This window comes from Vigna unguiculata, chromosome 1 (assembly GCF_004118075.2).
Source record: "Vigna unguiculata cultivar IT97K-499-35 chromosome 1, ASM411807v1, whole genome shotgun sequence".
Lineage (NCBI taxonomy): Eukaryota > Viridiplantae > Streptophyta > Magnoliopsida > Fabales > Fabaceae > Vigna > Vigna unguiculata.
This window is the reverse complement of record NC_040279.1, coordinates 25,552,770-25,573,093: the sequence shown is the minus strand read 5'-3', so window position 1 is coordinate 25,573,093 and position 20,324 is coordinate 25,552,770. Positions and strand designations below refer to the sequence as shown.

The 20,324-nt window shown below is 32.1% G+C and overlaps 2 protein-coding genes across 2 annotated transcripts; both read left to right on the top strand.

Moving 5' to 3' along the window:
• Positions 1–2,035: 2,035 nt before the first annotated feature.
• On the top strand, positions 2,036–2,526 carry LOC114190257. Its single transcript, XM_028079072.1, has 3 exons — positions 2,036–2,185; positions 2,287–2,448; positions 2,503–2,526. The coding sequence occupies exons 1-3, from the start codon at positions 2,036–2,038 to the stop codon at positions 2,524–2,526; spliced, it is 336 nt and encodes a 111-aa protein (XP_027934873.1).
• A 4,369-nt stretch (positions 2,527–6,895) lies between these two features.
• Positions 6,896–9,216, top strand: LOC114185496 (cation/calcium exchanger 2). The gene has a single exon (XM_028073247.1). The coding sequence runs from the start codon at positions 7,226–7,228 to the stop codon at positions 8,990–8,992; it is 1,767 nt and encodes a 588-aa protein (XP_027929048.1). The 5' UTR covers positions 6,896–7,225; the 3' UTR covers positions 8,993–9,216.
• Positions 9,217–20,324: the final 11,108 nt, after the last annotated feature.

Genomic DNA, 20,324 nt, shown 5'->3' with positions numbered 1-20,324 from the left:
AGCACTTTCCAGGTAAGGAAAGTTAGGGTTCACTCGTTTCTTACGTTTTCCTGCTTGCCTAGCTACTATTGTATGATTTTATGGTTTGTATGCTACTGTGAGTTGATGAAAATGCCTTTTGAGTCGTTAGGATTGCGTTTGTGTGACTGTTGCACGAGGGAACAGTGGTGGGCACTAGTTTTCTCGCCCAAGCGAGTGTGCCTCACCTAGGCGAGACTGACAAAGCCTGAGCGAGACCTTTCTGCCTGAGTGAGGAGCTAGGCGAGAAGTGGGCTTGTTTTGTGGTTCCTTTGTTGTTGGATGTTGGCCATATGTTTGGACTGATTATACATTTTAAAGCATGAATTGAGTGATTATGTATGGGTAAGATGAATCATAGTCTGTGATTGATGAGTTTAACATGATTTGGGTATGATGCATGTATGGAATGAATTATGGGTTTAAAATGATGGGTTTGGTATGGTTTAGTATGAAATATGAATGAAAGTTGGTTATAAATGTTGGCATGAGATTTGTATGCATGACCAGTACATATTGGATGGTGAAACATGATTGGTATGTGGTTAGGGTGTAATTCCACGATAGTTTCGTGGTGGTGCCTCATTAGTTAGGGCGTAATTCCATGAGCCTCTAGGTGAGACTTCCTGGTGGTGTCTCAATTAGTCGCGACGTAATTCCATGACCCATGTTAGTGGGAGTTCATGGTGGTGCCCCATCTATATAATTTAGTAAGGATTCAAGGTAAAGTTGCCTCCTGACACTCTAAAGAGTCGAGTCAGTTAGTCTCACATAGAGCGTACTGACTCTAGTGGTGAGAGTAGCAGAGGCCTGGAACCCATTGAGGGCTAACCTTGTGTGTTGGAGGATGAGACATTGTAACAATTAGCTCGGTAGAGCAGGGAAGTCCACCACAAGTGCAAGTATCTGCTGAATCCGACTAATTATATGTATCCTGATGAGTCGCGTCTGAGTCTTAGTGTATTGAGTGCAAGTCATAACATGATTGGTTGACATTTGCATCTTGGGCTGTAAAATTATATGTAACTGTATGATAAATTGTTTTCGACTCTAGCTTACCCTTTTGTTTGTTGTATGTTATGTTTGTGTGTTTTTCTCTTTTTGCGATGATCATCAACTTATTGATGTGAGCAGATGAGAGAAATCCTCATGGTCAACAGGGAAATGGTATCCTCTCTGGGTTAGATTCCAGCTTTCATGTAGGACTAAGGCCCATGTATTGTCTTGTTTTGGGATTTATTTGAATTACTGTCAATTTCTTACTTCACTTTATATCTGGCATCGTGATGTGCCTTAAATCTTTTCCTAGATTTCTTTTGGGATAACTATAAGGAATAGTGGTTATACTCCATGACTAGTTTCTTATATTATTTTGTATGACGTTGCATTTATTTAAAGTTAATATTTGAATGGGACGTTACACTGACTTTTGAAGAATAAATAAATAATTTTACTGTAAAAAATAACTTAGAAATGATTATAAACATAAAAAACTATATTTATATATAATTATAATATATAATTACAGATAATAATAATAATATTATTATTATTATGTAAATAAGTTGTGATATATGATAGAAACTTTTTCATATTTCGCGCTGAAGGAATTAAATAAAAAATAAAAAAATTTTAAAATAAAAGGTAATTTCTTTAAAGGTATAAATACTGATTTGGTACCCAAACTTTTTCGAAATGTTCATTTTGGTACCCGAACTTTCTGAATGTTCAATTTAGTACCCAAACTTTTTAAAGAGGATTATTTTAGTACCTTCCGTTAAATACACTTTGACGCCGTTTGGGACCTGTTGAGCTGGCAGTGTGCAACAGATACGTGGCAGAAATAAGGGTTCGCATAAAATGACTTGGATTGTATTTATTTGTGATCAAATTAAAGTGCCCCTTTTGTTGTGGAGATTGACCTAATTTTAGTTTTCTCGTCTTCTGGTTTTTCTGAAAGGGTGAAGAGATGTCAAGGGTTCAATCCTCTTCTTCTTGCTCTCACAATTCACGGGTGATGCGAAATCAAAGCTCATGCTGTAGTAGTGGTGGCTATAGAGGCTTGGGTGAAGCACCCACATGCAATTGTGGAGTGGCAACTGTGCTGAGAACAGCTAGAACAATCAAGAATGGTGGGAGACAGTTTTGGGGATGCCCTAATTTCAAGGTTAGTCATATGGTGTTATTTTTTTGGGTAAGTTTATGTTTGTGTTTGGAGATAGTTGCATAGTAAAGTAATTTTTTGTTGTGTTGTTTTTTGAAGAACAGGGTGGAAGTGAAGGTTGTTATGGGTGCAATTTCTTTAAATGGTGCATTAAAGATGGTGATGACAAAAAAGATGCAATTATTCTGAGGCAAAGGCGAAAGATTTATATTCTAGAGAAAGAAGTTAAGGGATGGAGAAAGTGGGTGAACTTGTTAATTGGATTGGTGTGTCTATTGGTTGTAGTGAATCTGATTTTAGTATCCATGATGTTGATGTAGATTGATATTGTAGTGAAAGATTAGCTGTTTAAAATTGTGTAGTGAAAGATTAACTGTTTAAAGTTGTTTGACTTTAGGTGTGTGGAACGTTATTTTGTAATATGAAATTTAATGAAATGAATTAAAGTTCAGAGTTATGAAAAATGTGAACCATCTTTTAAAGTTCTGCATTTATTTTTCTGGTATTTGAAATGTTACATGGGCTGAAATAACAAGAAAGAAATTTAAATTTGAACAAAAGCAGGATAAGTTGCCACAAATTCATTGAATATCAAATATGATATAACAAAAGGACATTGTTCATAGGTATGGATAACAAACATCCGACAAAAGTATTGGTAACACAATACCAATCCAAAATAACATAATACATATGAAATACTTCAAGTGAAGTTGCAGACTTAAAGTCATTACAAAAAGTGCGGCCTGAATTCTTAAAACTAATCCTAAAGTCATGGTTTCCATACAACGCCTCTCCTATGCTGGAGTTTTTGCCTTGAAAAAGGTCTACCACGTGTTGGTTGAGGAATGAGATTTTGGTGGACTGGTTGGGATGATTCTGTTCCATGAGTTATCTGTGTTGCTTGTTCATGTGTTGTAGAAGGTGGTGGAGGTCCATTCTGTGTTGCAGACTGTGATGCGGTTGCAGGTGCAGGCTGTGTTGCAGATGCAGGTGCAGGTAATTCAGATGCAGATGCAGGGTGTGTTACAAATTCTGGTGTAGTTGCAAGTGCAGAGTCTGGTACAGAAGCTGGTGTAGGTGTAGTAGCAGATTCTGGTGCAGAATCTGGTGTAGGTGCAGTAGCAGATTTTGGTGCAGAATGTGGTGCAGGTTCAGGTCCATATTCTTTAGGCCGTAGGGGGCAAGTTTTTCTGAAGTGGCCAATTTGCATACATATGCCACATTTTTTTCTTACACCTGATCTATTCACAGATATAACATTTTTATCTTTCTTCTTTAACTCCCAAGCTTCTAGACGTCTTTTCTTCTTTGGCCTGCCTGGTAGGATTCTTTTTGGTGGAGGTAAAACATCTGAATATTCTGTGACATCCCACTGGTGTTGTCCATTGGTTGGGTATATTATTGGCTGGTAAGTCTCCTCATATGTTGACATCTTGAAGCATAAAGGTATGAAGTCTTCTTCATCCAAATTCAGGAATTTCATTGCAGCCAATGAGTGATAGCAAGGGAGCCCTGTGATACTCCATTTCCTACAGCTGCAGTCCCTGGTATCTAGGTTGACAACATATTTCTCCCCATTGAATGTGTGCCTAACCTCAAAAATTTTTTCTGCAGACCACCTGCCATGATAAAAGCAAAGTTGTTGATACAAAGTTGACCACTTAAAATGTATATATACAATACCAAATAGCAAATAGCAAATACCTTGGTAACCAGTTTTTGGTTTCTTTAGATTCCTGTTTCATTCTTGATTTAATTTTCGGGCAGATTGGCCCTTCTGCAGCAGTCACCTTTGAGAAAACACCCATCCAAACCAATAATAGGTCGACAACAAAAAAAACTATCCTTGCAGGCTTTAAGACACATATAAAATCTCATAAAGTATGTTTTCCCTTCAATTGTATCCACTTTAACCTTTGCAGTTGATCCCGGATTAGATCTCAGAATTTCATGGGCATAATCATATATTCTTTTAAATTGTTCTTTAAAAGAACCTTCAACTTCCTCATTGTCCAATGCCCTTGCCCTACGTGACACTGACTTACTCACATTCACGTTCCACTTTCTTGATATCTTCTTACGAATATCCACAGCCCTAGTCCTTGGATTATCTCTAATTGTGTTTTTCATCTGCCCACTTAGCCACTTTGCATTTATTAAATTCACATTGAACTCTCTACTACATGTGTGTTTGTCAACTACTTTCCTTAGTTGCCAAATGTTTTTAGCAGGAACATATCCACAATATGCAAACCATTTACATTTTCCCTTAGCTCCTAAACAAATAACTCTAAGTCTGCGGTTATCATTTCTTTGAATTTTCAATTTCAAACCAGAATGCACACCGTACGTCCTAATTGCATCTACAAATTGGGCCTTATCTATGAAATATGTACCAATTTCCCATTGATAATCTTCCATGTTTATTGGCATCCGAAAGTTCATGAAGCTTGACTTAGTGTTTTCTTCTTTCCCCACTGTGTCCTCACTTTCTTCACCACTGTCCAAGTGGTCTGACACCCATTCGTTATCAGATAATCCCATTTCACTTTCCTGACTTCCCTCACTGAAATACAGATCTACTTCAACACTGCCCTCACACAAGTTATGGTCATGTGTAGCATCTCCATCATAAGCAACATTGACATCAACTAAACCTTCTAATTCCTGATCCCCTGTAGCATCAGCAATATCAGGTTCTGATTCAATCCAACTGTGGACTTCAACATCATCAACTCCCTCATCATGACGTCCCTCCATATCACCCTGCACATCATCATCCATTCTATCTTTATCACCTCCATCCACCTTATCATAACCAACTTCATCCGGGTTATTACCATCATCCTCCATCCCATCTTTGCATGTCTCATTATTAGCATCATCCTGTAATTCAGGATCCACAACCTTATCACCTCCATCGGGCTGTTCAGAGTGAACTTCTTTGTCATTATTACCACCATCCTGCAATTCAGCCTCCCCATTATTGCCACCTACACAAGCACTATCACAATCCATCTGCCCCTGTACCTTAACATTTCCATGACCAGTTTCTACATTGTCATCACTTAAGGGGTAGTATTCCAAAAAGTTATCAACTACTTCAACCTCAGAAACTGTGTGTACTACAAACAAGTGCACATTCCCATTTCTTCGAGCAATATCTGCCATGTGCAATGCTCCCTTATCATCACACAACAACTTCAACTTATTTTGTAACACTGACCCTTTTCCAACTTTATACCACAATTCCTTCACAGCATGATAACCCATCTCTTTCAGTTTCCCTTTAATCTCAAAAAAACTCCACCAATCCGGGTCACATACCCATGTAGCTGTTAACCCATCACTATAAGTTAACCTACCAGTTTGTATAAAATGGCCACCATGGTGGAGTACAACTTCAAAACAATCATCAGACATCACAACCAATATAGTAAAACCACTTACCCTGTCAAATAAGAATACCCAAAAAAACGCCACAAATTACAATCATACCACAAAAAAAACAGTATAAAGTCATAAAGAGAACCACAAGCCACCCACCCACTGCATACTTTACTTTACACTTCACAGAAACTCACACAATTTATCAAATAAATCACTAATTCCAAACACACAAGGACCCCCACAACACAACCCCCCACAACAGAACCCCCCCCCCCCCCACAACATTTATGCAATATAATACAAACCCCAAAACGAGTACAGCTTCGAAAATATAAAACAACACCACGCATTCATCAACACACATTCATCAGCACGAAGACAAAAAGCACAAAAGAAAACTCACCTTCCACGACTACCAAAGATTCTCCTTCGTCGTCTTCCACTACCGAACCTTCTTCTTCCCAACTTCGCCCTCTCCAACGAACGGAACCACAATCTCCCTGCTTCTTCGCCGATCGTCGAACCACAATCCCAATTTTCGCTTTTCGCTTTCTGCCCTAATTTTTCCTTCTCCACCCAATTTCATGTGTTGTGCCCTAATTCTCTCTAATGTGTTGTGCCCTAATTCTCTCTCAACGTAATATTTTCCCCAATTCACTCAGTAAATACAAACCAAAAATTTTTACTTACACAATTATTACTTAATTCCTTTTTTTTACATCTTAATCCACGTGCACACCCACTGATTCTGCCACGTATCTGTTCCACTGTGCCAGCTCAACAGGTCCCAAACGACGTTAAATGGTATTTAACGGAAGGTACTAAAATTAACCCGTTTAAAAAGTTTGGATACTAAATTGAACATTCCGAAAGTTCAGGTACCAAAATGAACATTCCGAAAAAGTTTGGGTATCAAATCAATATTTATACCTTTTTTAAATTTCATGTAAAAACTTAATTTGATGAACTTGAATATAGATATTTTTTAGGTTAATTTATTGTTTTAAAACATTCTAACAAACAAAACTAAATAGAACTAAAGAAATAAACTCAGATTTTGATGAAATTAAAAATCAAATGAACTTCAATACTATTATAATTTATATTTAGAGATAATGGACTCAAATTGGATTCAAACTTAAAACTTCTTTTTAGAAACAGAAACACACAGTTTCTAGTTGCATTAGCCACAGTCACCATGGATGGAAGTTGTGTTCCCACGACACGTGTGTGTCCTTTTCTTGGTTTCATGATTCTCAAACTGAAATGAACCTTCTTCTCATAACCATAGCCCAAACCCCAACACCACACACTAGACGTGTGTGGCAGCGACTCGGTTCCTGTCTCTTTCATCTCAATCTTATTTTAATTCCAACTTTCTCTACAAAAATCAATTCCTCGTGCTTCCTTTTCCCAACTTCTCTATCTCCCTTTCTTAATCTCTCCTGCAAAAGCAATTTCACAAACACAAAGTATACTTAAGCACCAAAACTTTGTGTTTCAGGTCAGCCCCTTTTTTGGTCCACTGTATTATTTTCAAACAAAGTTTGGGTTTTTACCCCATCTGGGTTGGTGTGCTGGTTTTCTTCGCCATCAAGTTTCAATCTTTCCATGATCATGGAAGTGGGTTTTGGTTTATAATATCTCAACATGTTCTCCACCGCCACAGTTTCTGTCCCCAAACGCATGGGGTTCAGAGTCGGTGTCACTTTGTTCCTGAATATCTCCTTCCTCATGATCGTGTTTTGTGTTTCTCTTATTGCCCACTTCCATTCTTCGGATCATGTTGTTCTGAGGAGAAACCTGTTAGGCTTGAGGGGGGTTGAAAAAGATTGCAAAAGTTTCCACAAATTGAAAGACTCAAAAGCCAAGTGTTTTTACTTGAAATCCAATGATCCGTGTGTTTCTCAGGGTTATGTCGACTACCTTTACATTTTCTATTGCAAAGTGGGGGATTTCCCTCTTTTGGGTCATAGTCTTTTGTTTCTTTGGCTTTTGGTTCTGTTCTACCTGTTGGCCAACACAGCCTCCGAATACTTTTGTCCTTCTCTTGAGAATTTGTCCAAATTGCTGAGGCTCTCTCCCACAATTGCTGGGGTGACTCTTCTCTCTCTTGGAAATGGTGCTAATGATGTTTTTGCCACCCTTGTCTCTTTTAAGGGTAGTGGGACCCAGGACATTGGTTTCAACACTGTGCTTGGAGGTGCATCCTTTGTTTCTTGTGTTGTGGTTGGAATAGTAAGCATTTCAATTAGGCAAAGGGGGATTCGGGTCAAGAAGTGGGCCTTGGTGAGAGATGTCTGTTTCCTTCTCCTGGTTCTTTTCTGTTTGTTGATCATTTTGATCACAGGTGAAATCAGTGTTCCTGGGGCAATTGGTTTTTGCTTGATGTATGTGGTGTATGTGGTGGTTGTTTATGTCTCATCTAAACGAGGGAACAAAGGTGTATGTGACGATGCTGATACTGAAAGTGATGGTGATTTGAGTCATGGTGGTGGCAATGATTTAGGTGTGCCTTTGCTTATTGGGATGGAGAAAGGACTTGCAGATACAACTCTGGAATTTGAAGTGAAAACAGGGAGGAAATGTTGCTGTTTAAAATCTTCAATTTGTAGAATGTTACTTTGTGTCATGGAGATGCCACTTTACTTGCCTAGGAGATTGACAATTCCTGTTGTTTGTGAAGAAAGATGGTCCAAAGGGTATGCAGTTTGTTCAGCTATGCTAGCACCACTTCTACTGTCTTTCTTGTGGGTACCAAACAAGGAAAACAACTTCAACCCAAACCTTATTGTTTGTGGAATTGCATTGTTGGTTGGGATTACACTAGGGGTAACAGCATTTTTCACAACCAATGTGTCAAGCCCTCCAAGGAAGTACTTGTTTCCTTGGCTTGCAGGAGGGTTTGTGATGAGTGTGACTTGGAGCTACATTTCAGCTCAAGAATTGGTGGGGTTGCTGGTTTCACTTGGTTACATATGTGGGGTCAGTCCTTCAATTCTGGGGCTAACAGTTCTTGCATGGGGGAATTCACTTGGGGATTTGGTGACAAATTTGACAATGGCTTTGTATGGTGGATCAGAAGGTGCTCAGATTGCAATATCAGGGTGTTATGCTGGTCCTATCTTCAATATAGTGGTTGGATTAGGCTTATCTCTTGTGAGCACTACTTGGTCAGAGTACCCATTTTCTGTTGTGATTCCTAAAGATCCATATCTTTGGGAGACATTAGCACTTTTGGCAGTTGGATTGGTTTGGGCTCTTGTTGTGTTGATTAGAAGAGATATGAAACTTGATGCAGTATTGGGAGTAGGACTCTTGGTTATTTACTTCATTTCTCTGTTTCTGAGGCTGATTCAGACACTTGGGTCACTCCAATTTCAGAATATGATAAACTCACTCTTCATAACATCATAAGAGTTTTGAATTTCTCATAGTTATTAGTCACTCACACCACTTTCTGTATAAAGTTCTACATAGATAGGTTTTGCTTTAGTCTTTTGTTTGGCTAACTAAAGATGCCATTTCTTTGTATATTAAGATCACAGAGTTACGTATAGTGGGAGAAGTATCAATTTGCTCTCCCTACAAGTGTTTGATAAAGTTTTTGTTTTCATAAAAGTAAAATTTGATTGATTTAATTGTTCAATATTTAAATACTAAAGCAATAATTTTGTCTAACTCTGTTGGTCTGTCAAAAACGTTATAGTGAGGGTGAGAATGTGAAATCCTTAAACTGAAAAAAAAAAAAAAAGCATGGTAACGTTGGTTGAACCAATCACATCTACCATGGATGCATTTGTCGTGATTCAATGTACTCCAACTTTATTGAGATGAATGTTTGAAAGACATAAATGTTGAAGGAAACGTCAAAATAGTAGCATTAGATACTGATGTCGATTGGAGGAATTGTGGTACACGGAACCAATTGTAATTGACGGCATAGGGCAATAGATTAAGACCATTTTTGTTGTGGTAGGTTCCAAAATGTGAAATTGAAGAGTTTGTGTTGGGAAACTTTGTCGGTGTGATAGATGATAAGGTTGTGTTGCTCTATTCACTTGTTATGTGATTGAATGGGCCAAACTACTAATAATGGAGGTTGTTCTTTTGGTCCAATGCCAACACCACAATCAATACTCTTTTATCAAAGTTGTCTTAAAGATCAAATATAGCCTAATTTTGGGTGCAAGCTACCAACATTTACTTTTTAGATTAGAGTGGAAAAGAAAAACAGAAAAGAAAAGGAATTCAAAGTTAAATTGTTTGGATTGAAGAAAGTAAAATGAAATGAATGTTTGATTGATATGAAAAAAATGATTTTTATATTTATATAATTAGAAAATGATTTATATTATAATTATGAAATAATTTAATTTATTTATTATTTTAGTTATTAGTTTTTATTATAGTTTAACAATATAAATAATAATAATAATAATTAATTATATTAAAATAATAATCAATTATGTAAAAGAGATAATTGATTATCTCCTATGTACAGTGCTTTTCTGCAAATCATGTAAGATTGTAAAAATGTTTAAGGTGCTAAAACATTTTAGTTTTATGTGTTTTAATATGTTTCTAATCTTCAATTTTCGCATTTTCTTCACAATTCTTTCTTTATTATCTTTTCACATTTTTTTTATCAATATTATATTGTTTTACAGACATGCATTCAGTTTTAATTTAACAATAAAGAATTTTAAGAAATCTACTGTATCTTTTGGTTAGTTATATTTCGCATAAATTTTAGTTGAACTTTTTTCTATTTTACTTGAGAGTTTGTACTTTTTCTACTTTACCGAAACTATTTTTATATCATAAATTTTCTTAACTTAAAGAAATTGAGTGTACAATATTTAATGATAAATTTATTTAATATTTAACTCTTCAAATCAAGACATTCATTAAAAAACCACAACTGGGTAGTAATGATATCACAAAAGGTGTTTCACTAATATATTTTTAACTTAATATTTTAGTTCAACTGGAGAACAAAAATTGTGTTATGTTAATTATCTCTAATATTTACAACTCGAATGGAAATTTAAAATATCTTTTTTATATTGATTACATGTTATGTTTACTTTTGAATTCCAAAATTATAAGATAAAGTAAATTTTTTTTTTCTCTTTTCCCGTGTATTGTAAATTAAATAGTAAGGAATTATTTACTTGTTTAAATTAGTTCATATAGTAGTAAACTTGATCTTATGGTTCTTATACTTATAGATGATCCACTTTAATCCTTACAAATAAATAACAGTTTTATCATTTCAAAATAACAGTTTTATCATTTCATATTGTTTTTAATCTTTACCATTCAAAATCATAAGTATTAGCAGAGATTGAAAATAGTATTATAAGAATTAAATATATATATTTAAGTGCAGAAACAGAAAAACAATAAAAAAATATAAAGTTTGTTTAACTATAGAAACTAAATGATCAAACTCTTTTTCTTCTCTTTAACTATCATTTCCATCTTATTTTCTTCTTTCAAAAATATTAAAAAAAAATCTAATATCATATTAAAATAATAAATTTTAAGTTTAAATAATAAAATTTAAGTTTAATACAAATTTATAATATTATTTAGTAAAGTAAGATTTATATATAGTTATATATTATAATTTGATTAAAATTTTAAGGGTTAAATATGTTTTTGATCCTTTAACTTTCAGTACAAATTGAAATTCGTCCATCTTTAAAGCTTTTATCTAATTTAGTCCCCCAACTACGAAAATATGTGGATTTAGTCATTTTAACCAAATTTTGTTAAATTTAAAACGCGTTTCATCATAACATTTGAGTTGTTCATACCTTTGACACATTTTTGCTTCAATGTAAATTGAAAAAATGTATTTGAAACGTCAAATAAGCTTAACAAAACCGAGTAAAAGGACTAAATTCATGCTTAAAAGGACTAAATCCAGACATTTATGAAATTGAGGGACTAAATTGTGTTCGAAATATTTTAATATAATTTAAAAATAAATAATTAAAATAAAATTCTATGGTTACACATCTTATGAACTAATGTGTTTGTTATAATTATATTAAATCAGTCTCAAATAAGTCTAAAAATTTGTGTGTATAATTGTTTCTATTTCTATTGGTAACAATAAATGAAATTATGGATAAATAAGATTTTGGCTCAGTGAATAATTTTTTGTGATGTCTAAAGCTAATGTTTTCCCTATTATATTAATTTATGATTTAATATCTTATACTCTTTCAATTGATAGAGATATTCTAGATCATGAATATATTTTAAGTGTTTTGTATGAAAACAATTATAAAATGTTTGTCGTACTAAAACTATTATTGAGTTATAAAATTATGCTTGTGTAAGGAAAACAATTATCTTGATATTTATATAAAAAAATGACTGATAACAAATATTTTTATTAGATTTATGAATTTAAAAACATTGTTTATGACATGAAATTAAAATGAATTATTTTATTTGGTATCATACTTATGATTGTGCGCATAAAAAACAAAACCTCATCCTCATATTGGAATTGAGGAGATGATCAAGTAAAATTAAACTTGTCTTCTAGATTATTTTTTTAAAATAAGAAGTTTTTCATGTTTCTGAATTTAGAAACTTCCTTGCTACTCTACAAGGTTATGAAATGGTTTTCAAGTGCAATAGGATTATTATTTCTAGACATGTGTTTTGATTGGTAAATAATATATTTGTGATGGTTTATTTGAGTTAAGTACATTTATCTTATAATAAAATATTTAACAGTTCTTCTTTGATTATCACATATGTTGAAAGTATTGATATATGACATGCTATTATTATAATTGTTGAGAAGTTTGGTTAGAGATCATTCAAATTATAAAATTTTAAGGTACAAAATTAATTAAAAAAAGGAAGTGATGAATATATGTCTTTAGAAATGAGAATACATGTATTTATAGATGAGTGTTTTTTTGTGAAACTCATAGTATTGTTCATTAAGTAACATATTCATATGTGCTAATCTAATGGTGCAGCGAAAGAAAAAAAAATTCTTTGATCTGGTAAATGTTATTCTGCAAGTTCTAGCTTGCCTAACATTATATTAGTGAAATTTTATATCCTGCTTATCATATTTTGAACACAAAAGATTGTGATAAAGTGATAAAACTTGTTATGAGTTATGAAAGAAAAAAGAACCACATTTAAAATATTTCAAAGTATGAGAGTGTCTTGTAAAGGTTAATATATCTCTTAATGATAAAAAAAATCCTTGGTTATTTACACTGATAAATTTCTAGAGATGTTTCTTTCATATGATATATTAACTAAATTTGTTTGTGATACCTCTGAAAGTGTTTTGCCATCTAGTGATAATATTATTTATGTTTCTTCTAGTTATGACAATATGTCTAATTTCTTGAGATGATTGATGAATATATTAATATAAATTAGATATTGATTCTCGTGACAACCACTTACTATGGTTATGTTTTAACCTTGGATGGAGGTGCACTATCATGGAATTGTGTTAAAAAGTTGTTCTATCATGATCTACTATGCAAGCATAAATTATTCCTATTTTGAATGCATTGTGACAATCAAATTGTTATATTTAAAGTTTTTAGTAAAAATGTCAATGAAATTGACATATAAGAATGAGAGATAAATATATTAGAAACTTAATTACTCATGGTATTGTCTATCTTGACTTTGTCAGGTCAGAAATAAATTATGCATATCTGTTTATCAAAGGGTTGATGCATCAACAAGAATTTGAGTCGTCGAGAGGAATGAGATTAAAGGCAATAAATAAGTTGCAACAACGGAAACCCAACTCCACATGAATGTCGATGTCATGGAATGAAGTTCAATGGGTAACAATGAAGTAGTTGTTGACTAAAGTACACCAAACAATTTCATTAAATTTTATGACTCATTCGTATGGCGAGGTGTACTATAAATTGTAACAATAATTAGATTGAGGTATATGCATTATTATGCTTATATATATTATTTTTAAAATATCTCTTAATAAACCCAATGATAACGATTGTAGGGTGTGAGTCACAAACTACCCTATAAGGGTTTATCTAGTGAGTGTGATGGTGGGGTCTCCATTGTGAGACATGAGCAAGTCTCTAAGTCACACTCATGAAACAAGAAGATACATGCACAAGGTCGTAACGTGCATCCAATGATTAGAACCTATAATGAACACCGATATTGTATGCGTTATTTACTAAAACCCGACCATAAGGAATATAGCTCAAGACAATTAAGTCTCTACATTTTCTCAGGTAGAAGTTTATAAGCACTAGGTGTAAGGCTAAAACCCGAAAGGTTCCTTACGCTGAAATACAATATTTAGTTTTATTTTATCTTTTAAATTATGTGGGGATTGTTGGAAATATTTTAATATAATTTAAAAATAAATAATTAAAATAACATTCTATTGTTACTAATTTTTTCATGGACTTTTAATCTTATGGGTTAATGTTGTTTATGGTTAATGACTATATTTCTTATTACAATTTACTACAATTTACTACAATTTACTCTTGTATTTCCTTTTTTACCTATAAATACCACCTAGGTGCATGGGGGAAACACACAACAAAGACACAATAAAGACAACAAACACAAAAACCACTAGCTTTTTCCCAAAAGTGTTCTTCAAACAGTGGTGTTCATAAGGTTTGGAGATCCTTTGTTGCATTTGATCAATCTAACGGGTTATTGTTTCTTGGGAGAGAAGTGAATATGCTTTTGTTTTACCCTGTGCAGTAAGGGTGTTTTCTCTCTAAGGATAATGCTATGCGTGCCTCAACCCAGACTTTCTTTATCCTTTTCTCATTTATTTTTATCTCTTATTGTTATTATAATTGTTGGGTCTCTGATTAATATTCTTTGATTCATATACATATTAATATTATTATTGCTCTAATAATTATTAATATAATAATTTTATTATTAATAGTTTTATGTGTTTAATCACTTTTTAACAAATTGGACCAAAATTTCAAAGATAGATTAATCCTAATTTTTATTAAAAATTAAAAGATAAAAACATATTTAACTGAACTTTTAATTGATGTGAGATCGCTAACCACCTTTTCATGAAAAATCATTAAAGTAAAAATAGGGAAGACGAATGAACACAATAAGATAAACTATTTTTGATTCAAATAAACTTTTAATAATTATAATATCATATCAAAATAAAATAAAATAGTTTATTGGACCAAAATATGTTTGATTTCCATAAAAGAAAAAAAGTTATATATTATAACAAACATACTACTAAGTTATAGTTAAAAAAAAGCAACTAATTATATATTATCTATATATTTATAACATTTAATTATATTTAACACTAATAAAAAGAATCATTTTGCTACTCTCAACCTAACGATCTCTTAAAGCTAATATTAATTAGCCTTACAAATTTTAATTAATGATAAAAATTAATGATATTATGGATATGGTGAATGAAATCAATTTCACAAGACCTGTGTTATTGATATACATAGACTAACAAGTTCTTTTATATAATTTTTTTTATTTTTTATTTTTAATTTGTGCATAAATTAACGTTAGTTTACATATATATATATATATATATATATATATATATATATATATATATATTTATATTTATCTTTTACATTTTTTTAATTAAAAGTATGTAGATTTTATATGTGGTGAGTAAGGTATTGCAAAATAAAACAAGTGTTAAAGGTGGTGAGTTTAATTGCTTCACCATCAGTTGCCGCGAATCATGGGGTATCCAAACTACTCAAACAATTCCATCTTTCAACGATTCACGCACGAAATTTTATCTTCTCCTTCTAACAATGCATAGGAGAGAGAGAGAGAGCTTCAGCCGCAAGCTGTGGCACCTTATCCACAATTACAGATCTATTATTCAACTTTAGAAGCTTCATGAGAATCGGTTTTTGAACTTCGCGCTCCTTCTCCGCAAGTTAAGGAATGGTGGTTCCTCCGTGGGTCTATAAATAAAATGCTCACTTTCCTTCGGAAACTCACTTCACTATTTCACTCTTCTTCTCTGGAGCTCTCTTTTCTCTTCTTTTTCTTTTAGTTTGAGTTTATTTATTACTCTCCAAGAGTTTCTGGGACTTATAAGCTCACGGGATGGACAACAACAACTCTACACCAGAGAAGTCAAAAAATGCACCAGTGTGTTGCTACAAGGGTTGGAGCATTATCTGCTAAAGCATATGTGATAGAAGACAAGGAAACTCTCAAAAAGTATGAGAAAAAGATGTGATCATAAGAGTAAAGTTATTTTAAAAAATTTATGTTCCAAGGGATCTAATTCCACTTTTAAGTAAAATTCAGTTAGGAAGAACAATCCTCTCGTGACATAGTTGAAGAAGAAGATATAATTATTGTTGTCACTTTCCAAATAAATCTTGTGACAAATGTGAACACAAGAGTGATAGACTCTAGTGCTACCAAGCACATTGATGTGAATGGATGTGGTCTTCTTTAAAGGTTTGTTTTCCAAAATAATAAAAAGAGAAAAATTAAAAGAAACAACAAATTTTGTTTTTTTAGGCCTGACAATGATGACTCCTTACTCTTAACATAATGGAGAATCAAAGTCACATAGGTTATGAAAAAACTTTTTGAAAACAATTTGTTTGAAGTTGATATCATTTTTATAATTGAAAATTTGATATTTGTTTATTAATTTTATAGAAAAGCGAAGGTATTAAATAATAAGATGACGCGAGCAGACACTTGTACCTTTTAAAAGTTAAAAGTGTACTTAAATTATTTATTTATTATTATTTTTAAAAAAAAAACTTTCAAAATAAGATAGGATAAAAAAAAAGTAACTATTATATATCCATAATTTATAAAAACATTATGAAAAAATAAAATAAAAGATTAAGAAATAACATTTTGCATTAAACTCATTATTTTATTATTTGTAAAATGTTAAATAAAAAGTTAAAAATAATACCTAATATATAAAAAAAACATGGCATGTGATCGGTCCTTATGATTTCATGTGCAAAACAAATATATATTATAACTTATAACCACATCATGGGCCAACCAAAATGCATTAAAAAACGAGACTCGTGCAAACATTGAATGTTTAAAACATGATATCTTTCACTTATTCATGCAACAAAATTATAAAAACTAATGCTTTGCACAAAATGCAACAAAATTCGTAGCCAATGCAATTAACAAGCATTAATTATAAAAACTAATGAATCTCAAAATGCATGACAATAATGTTTTTTCTACACCAAGAAGAAATGGTGAAAACATCAAATTCAACCAAGATCATAACCAATTCTCAACAAACACTACTAAAAAAGAGCATTTTAGCGACCACCTTTTCAGTTGCTAATCATTTAGCGACCGAAATTATGTAGTTGCGAAAATCTTGGTGGCAAACTCATTAGTGACCGAATTAAGTGTTGGTCACTAAACAGCTACCGAAACTTTGGTCGCTAATCTATCGCTAAAATGATTGGTCACTTTCTGTTATAGAGACCAATTTAGCCACTAAAATTTTAGTGGTTGATTCGGTCGCTAAAGTGACAAAAATTATTAACTTTAAAAAGTTTCCGATCGCTAATTTGGTCATAAATGTGAAAATATAGTGACCTTTATTTTTCAATCGCTAATTATTTAGCAACCAATATATTTTGGTGGCAAAAAAGGAAACATTTGGCAACCAATATATTTTGGTGGCAACTAATTATATACAATATTTTTACCTACTTGTGAACAATATTCTAACCTACTTACAAATACTACAAATTTAATAATGCTAAATAACTATTAACTCAAATATGTAATGTAATAAAGAGAAGTATAAAAAATAAAAGTACACATTACATGATCCAACATAAAAGAAATTGAAAATAGTTCTAAATAAACATGCAAGTTTAGAAGTCATCATATTACACTGAATGATCTTGTGATCTACTATTATTATATTGGTCTACACGTCATTTTTACTATCATCACTACATTACACGACTTAAACAACAAGGTCAACAACTTTTGCAGTTCCACATCTTATTGACAACAACTAGATCTTGTTATTTTCCTTTGAATTCTTAAGACTCATGTTAGGATTCTTCTCCCTTTGTTGCTTTATCACTCTTTTCCCAGTAGAGTACAACCAGCAAACAATTATCTTTTTTCATCAAAAGCAAATAATTGAGTTACCTTCATCAGGATTTGCATATTGGGACCACACTACTAAGTAATTGAAACATATAATTTAGAGTGTTTTATTTTATTTGAAAAAAAAACAACAATTTAACACAACAAGAATTCATTTTTGTGAATCTGAACGGGAGATTGGATTTGCACGCCTATTTGAGCAGACGAATAATTACGTTTGAACACCAAGAAGCACGTGGGGATGGCCATCGAAGGTGGGTGGATTTTTTATATACAAGGGTTAAAAGAAATTGTGTTCTTAGGGTAAGAGAGAAGTCTCCAAAATCATTCTTTATTCTTTTGTTTGATGGGTTTATATACACCAAATTATAAATCTAATGTAATATCATAATAAAGTCCGTCTTGATTACAACGAATCTTAAAAGACAAGAATTGGTCTTGATATTATCACATTATAAGAATCCAATCATAGCACAAAATCAAACGTGATTAGGAAAAAATTATTCTAATTAGTAGAAGAGATATTGATTAGAATCATATTACTACTTTCTTTATCTGAAAAAAAGGTGTCGTAAAATCATACCACAAAATCAAATATCCTCGGGAAAAATGATTCTAAATATTAGAATAGATTCTGCTTCTAATTATTAGAATTTCATCATTAACTTCTTAATTTGGAGCAGAAATGACAAAGCATAGAGTGGGGGTGAGAATATAAAATATTGGACTACCGTTAGTTGCAAGAAAAAGTGGTGTGGATGAATGAAGTATATTGGGCTAAAAAGTAAAAATAAGGCGTCAAAAGAAACACACAAATGATTAAAACCAAACTTTTTTTTATTTACTTATTATCATCATCATTATATTATTATTTAGAAAAAGAAAAAAATTCCAAAGAAAATCTTACTTATTTTTATTTTTTTATTTATTTTTTTAAAAAATTATTATTATTTATTCTATTATCTTTATTAAGTCGGACGAAATTGGGTGTTGACACCGTGATCAAGGTCTTTTATATTTAATTTTTCTGAAATTATTAATGAATCGTATTCTTCGACTTATATTGTTGATTTATATAATATATGATATGCTAGATTAAGACATGTGAATTCCTTATTTGTTATGAAATTACAACAACTAAGATTAATTAATATACATGATAAAAAAAGTATCAAACGTGATATATGTGTGAAATCTAAAATAACAAAGAAACCTTTTCATTCTGTAGAACATCAAATCGGACATTTAGTATTAATTAATATTGATCTAGCGAACTTGAAACAAACCATGTCTAAAGGTGGTAAAAATTATTTTGTAACATTTATAGATGATTATTTCATATATACCAAAGTGTAATTAATCAAACATAAAGATAAAGCCTTTGATTTGTTTTTAACTTACAAAGCGGAAGTAGAAAATCAATTGAATAATAAATTTAAGAGGAATAACTTAAATAGAGGCAGTGAATATGTATTATTTAATGATTATTGTGTTAAAAAAGCATTGTCCATGAAGTAACCTCATCATGTTCACCTGAGTCCAATGGAGTAACCGAGAGAAAGAATATAACTCTTAAAAAAAATATAAGTGTCATGCTAATTAGTTTGAATGCACTTGATAACCTCTCGGTAGGAGTTCTTACTCCATGCTTTTTACAAAATAGGATACCTCATAAGAAAACTGGTAAAAATCTCTATGAGTTATATGAGTTATGGAGAGATTATCAATCTAATCTTAAATAGCTAAGAGTGTGAGAGTGCCTAGCTAAGGTAATATTACCCGATTCCAAGAAAAGGAAGATAAACTCTAAAACTTCTTACTATATGTTCTTAGGCTATGTGGAACATAGTGTTGCCTATAGGTTTCTTACTCTTAAAGATGATGTAATTGAACATAATATTATAGTGGAAACAAAAAATGTTAAGTTCTTTGAACATATATTTCCTTTAAAGGTTAGTGAGACCTGAACAACCTATAAATACTAATAGTGATGCCATGTGCAAGGATTTGAGAAGAAGTAAAAGACAGAGAAAGGAAACTTCCTTTTAGAGGTGACTTTTATACTTACATAGTTGAAAATGGTCCAAAAAGTTTTTAAGAAGCTACTAATGCTCCTGATTCAAAATAGTGGGATAAAGCCATTAGGAATGAAATTAAATCAATCAATAAAAATAATACTTGGACCTTAGTAGATTTAGCTAAAGGAGCAAAACTCATTGGTTGCAAGTGGATCTTTAAGAAAAAGTATCATCGTGATGGGTCCATAGAGAAGTATGAGGCAAGATTAGTAGCACAAGGTTTACTCAAAATCCCAACATAAGTTACTTTGATACTTTTGTCATTGTGACTAGAATTTCCTATATTCGAGTATTGTTAGCTTTAGCAGTTATCCATAAGCTAGTGATATAACAAAAGGATGTTAAGACTTTCTTTCTGAATGGTGAATTAGAGGAGGAAATTTATATGATTGAATAAGGTGTGTTGTACTTGGTCAAGAGAATAAAGTCTACAAACTTTTAAAATCTTTGTATAGGTTTCACCATCCATTATTTATCTTATCCCATTAAAATATTTTCTTGAATCTTATCAA

What these genes read in the sequence shown, in the direction of transcription:
- LOC114190257 (XM_028079072.1), top strand. Translation starts at nt 2,036, where the DNA reads ATGCGAAATCAAAGCTCATGCTGTAGTAGTGGTGGCTATAGAGGCTTG. An exon ending in GGGGATGCCCTAATTTCAAG is followed by an intron (nt 2,186 to 2,286) that starts GTTAGTCATATG and finishes TTTGAAGAACAG; the next exon opens with GGTGGAAGTGAAGGTTGTTA. An exon ending in TGAACTTGTTAATTGGATTG is followed by an intron (nt 2,449 to 2,502) that starts GTGTGTCTATTG and finishes ATGTTGATGTAG; the next exon opens with ATTGATATTGTAGTGAAAGA.
- LOC114185496 (XM_028073247.1), top strand. Translation starts at nt 7,226, where the DNA reads ATGTTCTCCACCGCCACAGTTTCTGTCCCCAAACGCATGGGGTTCAGA.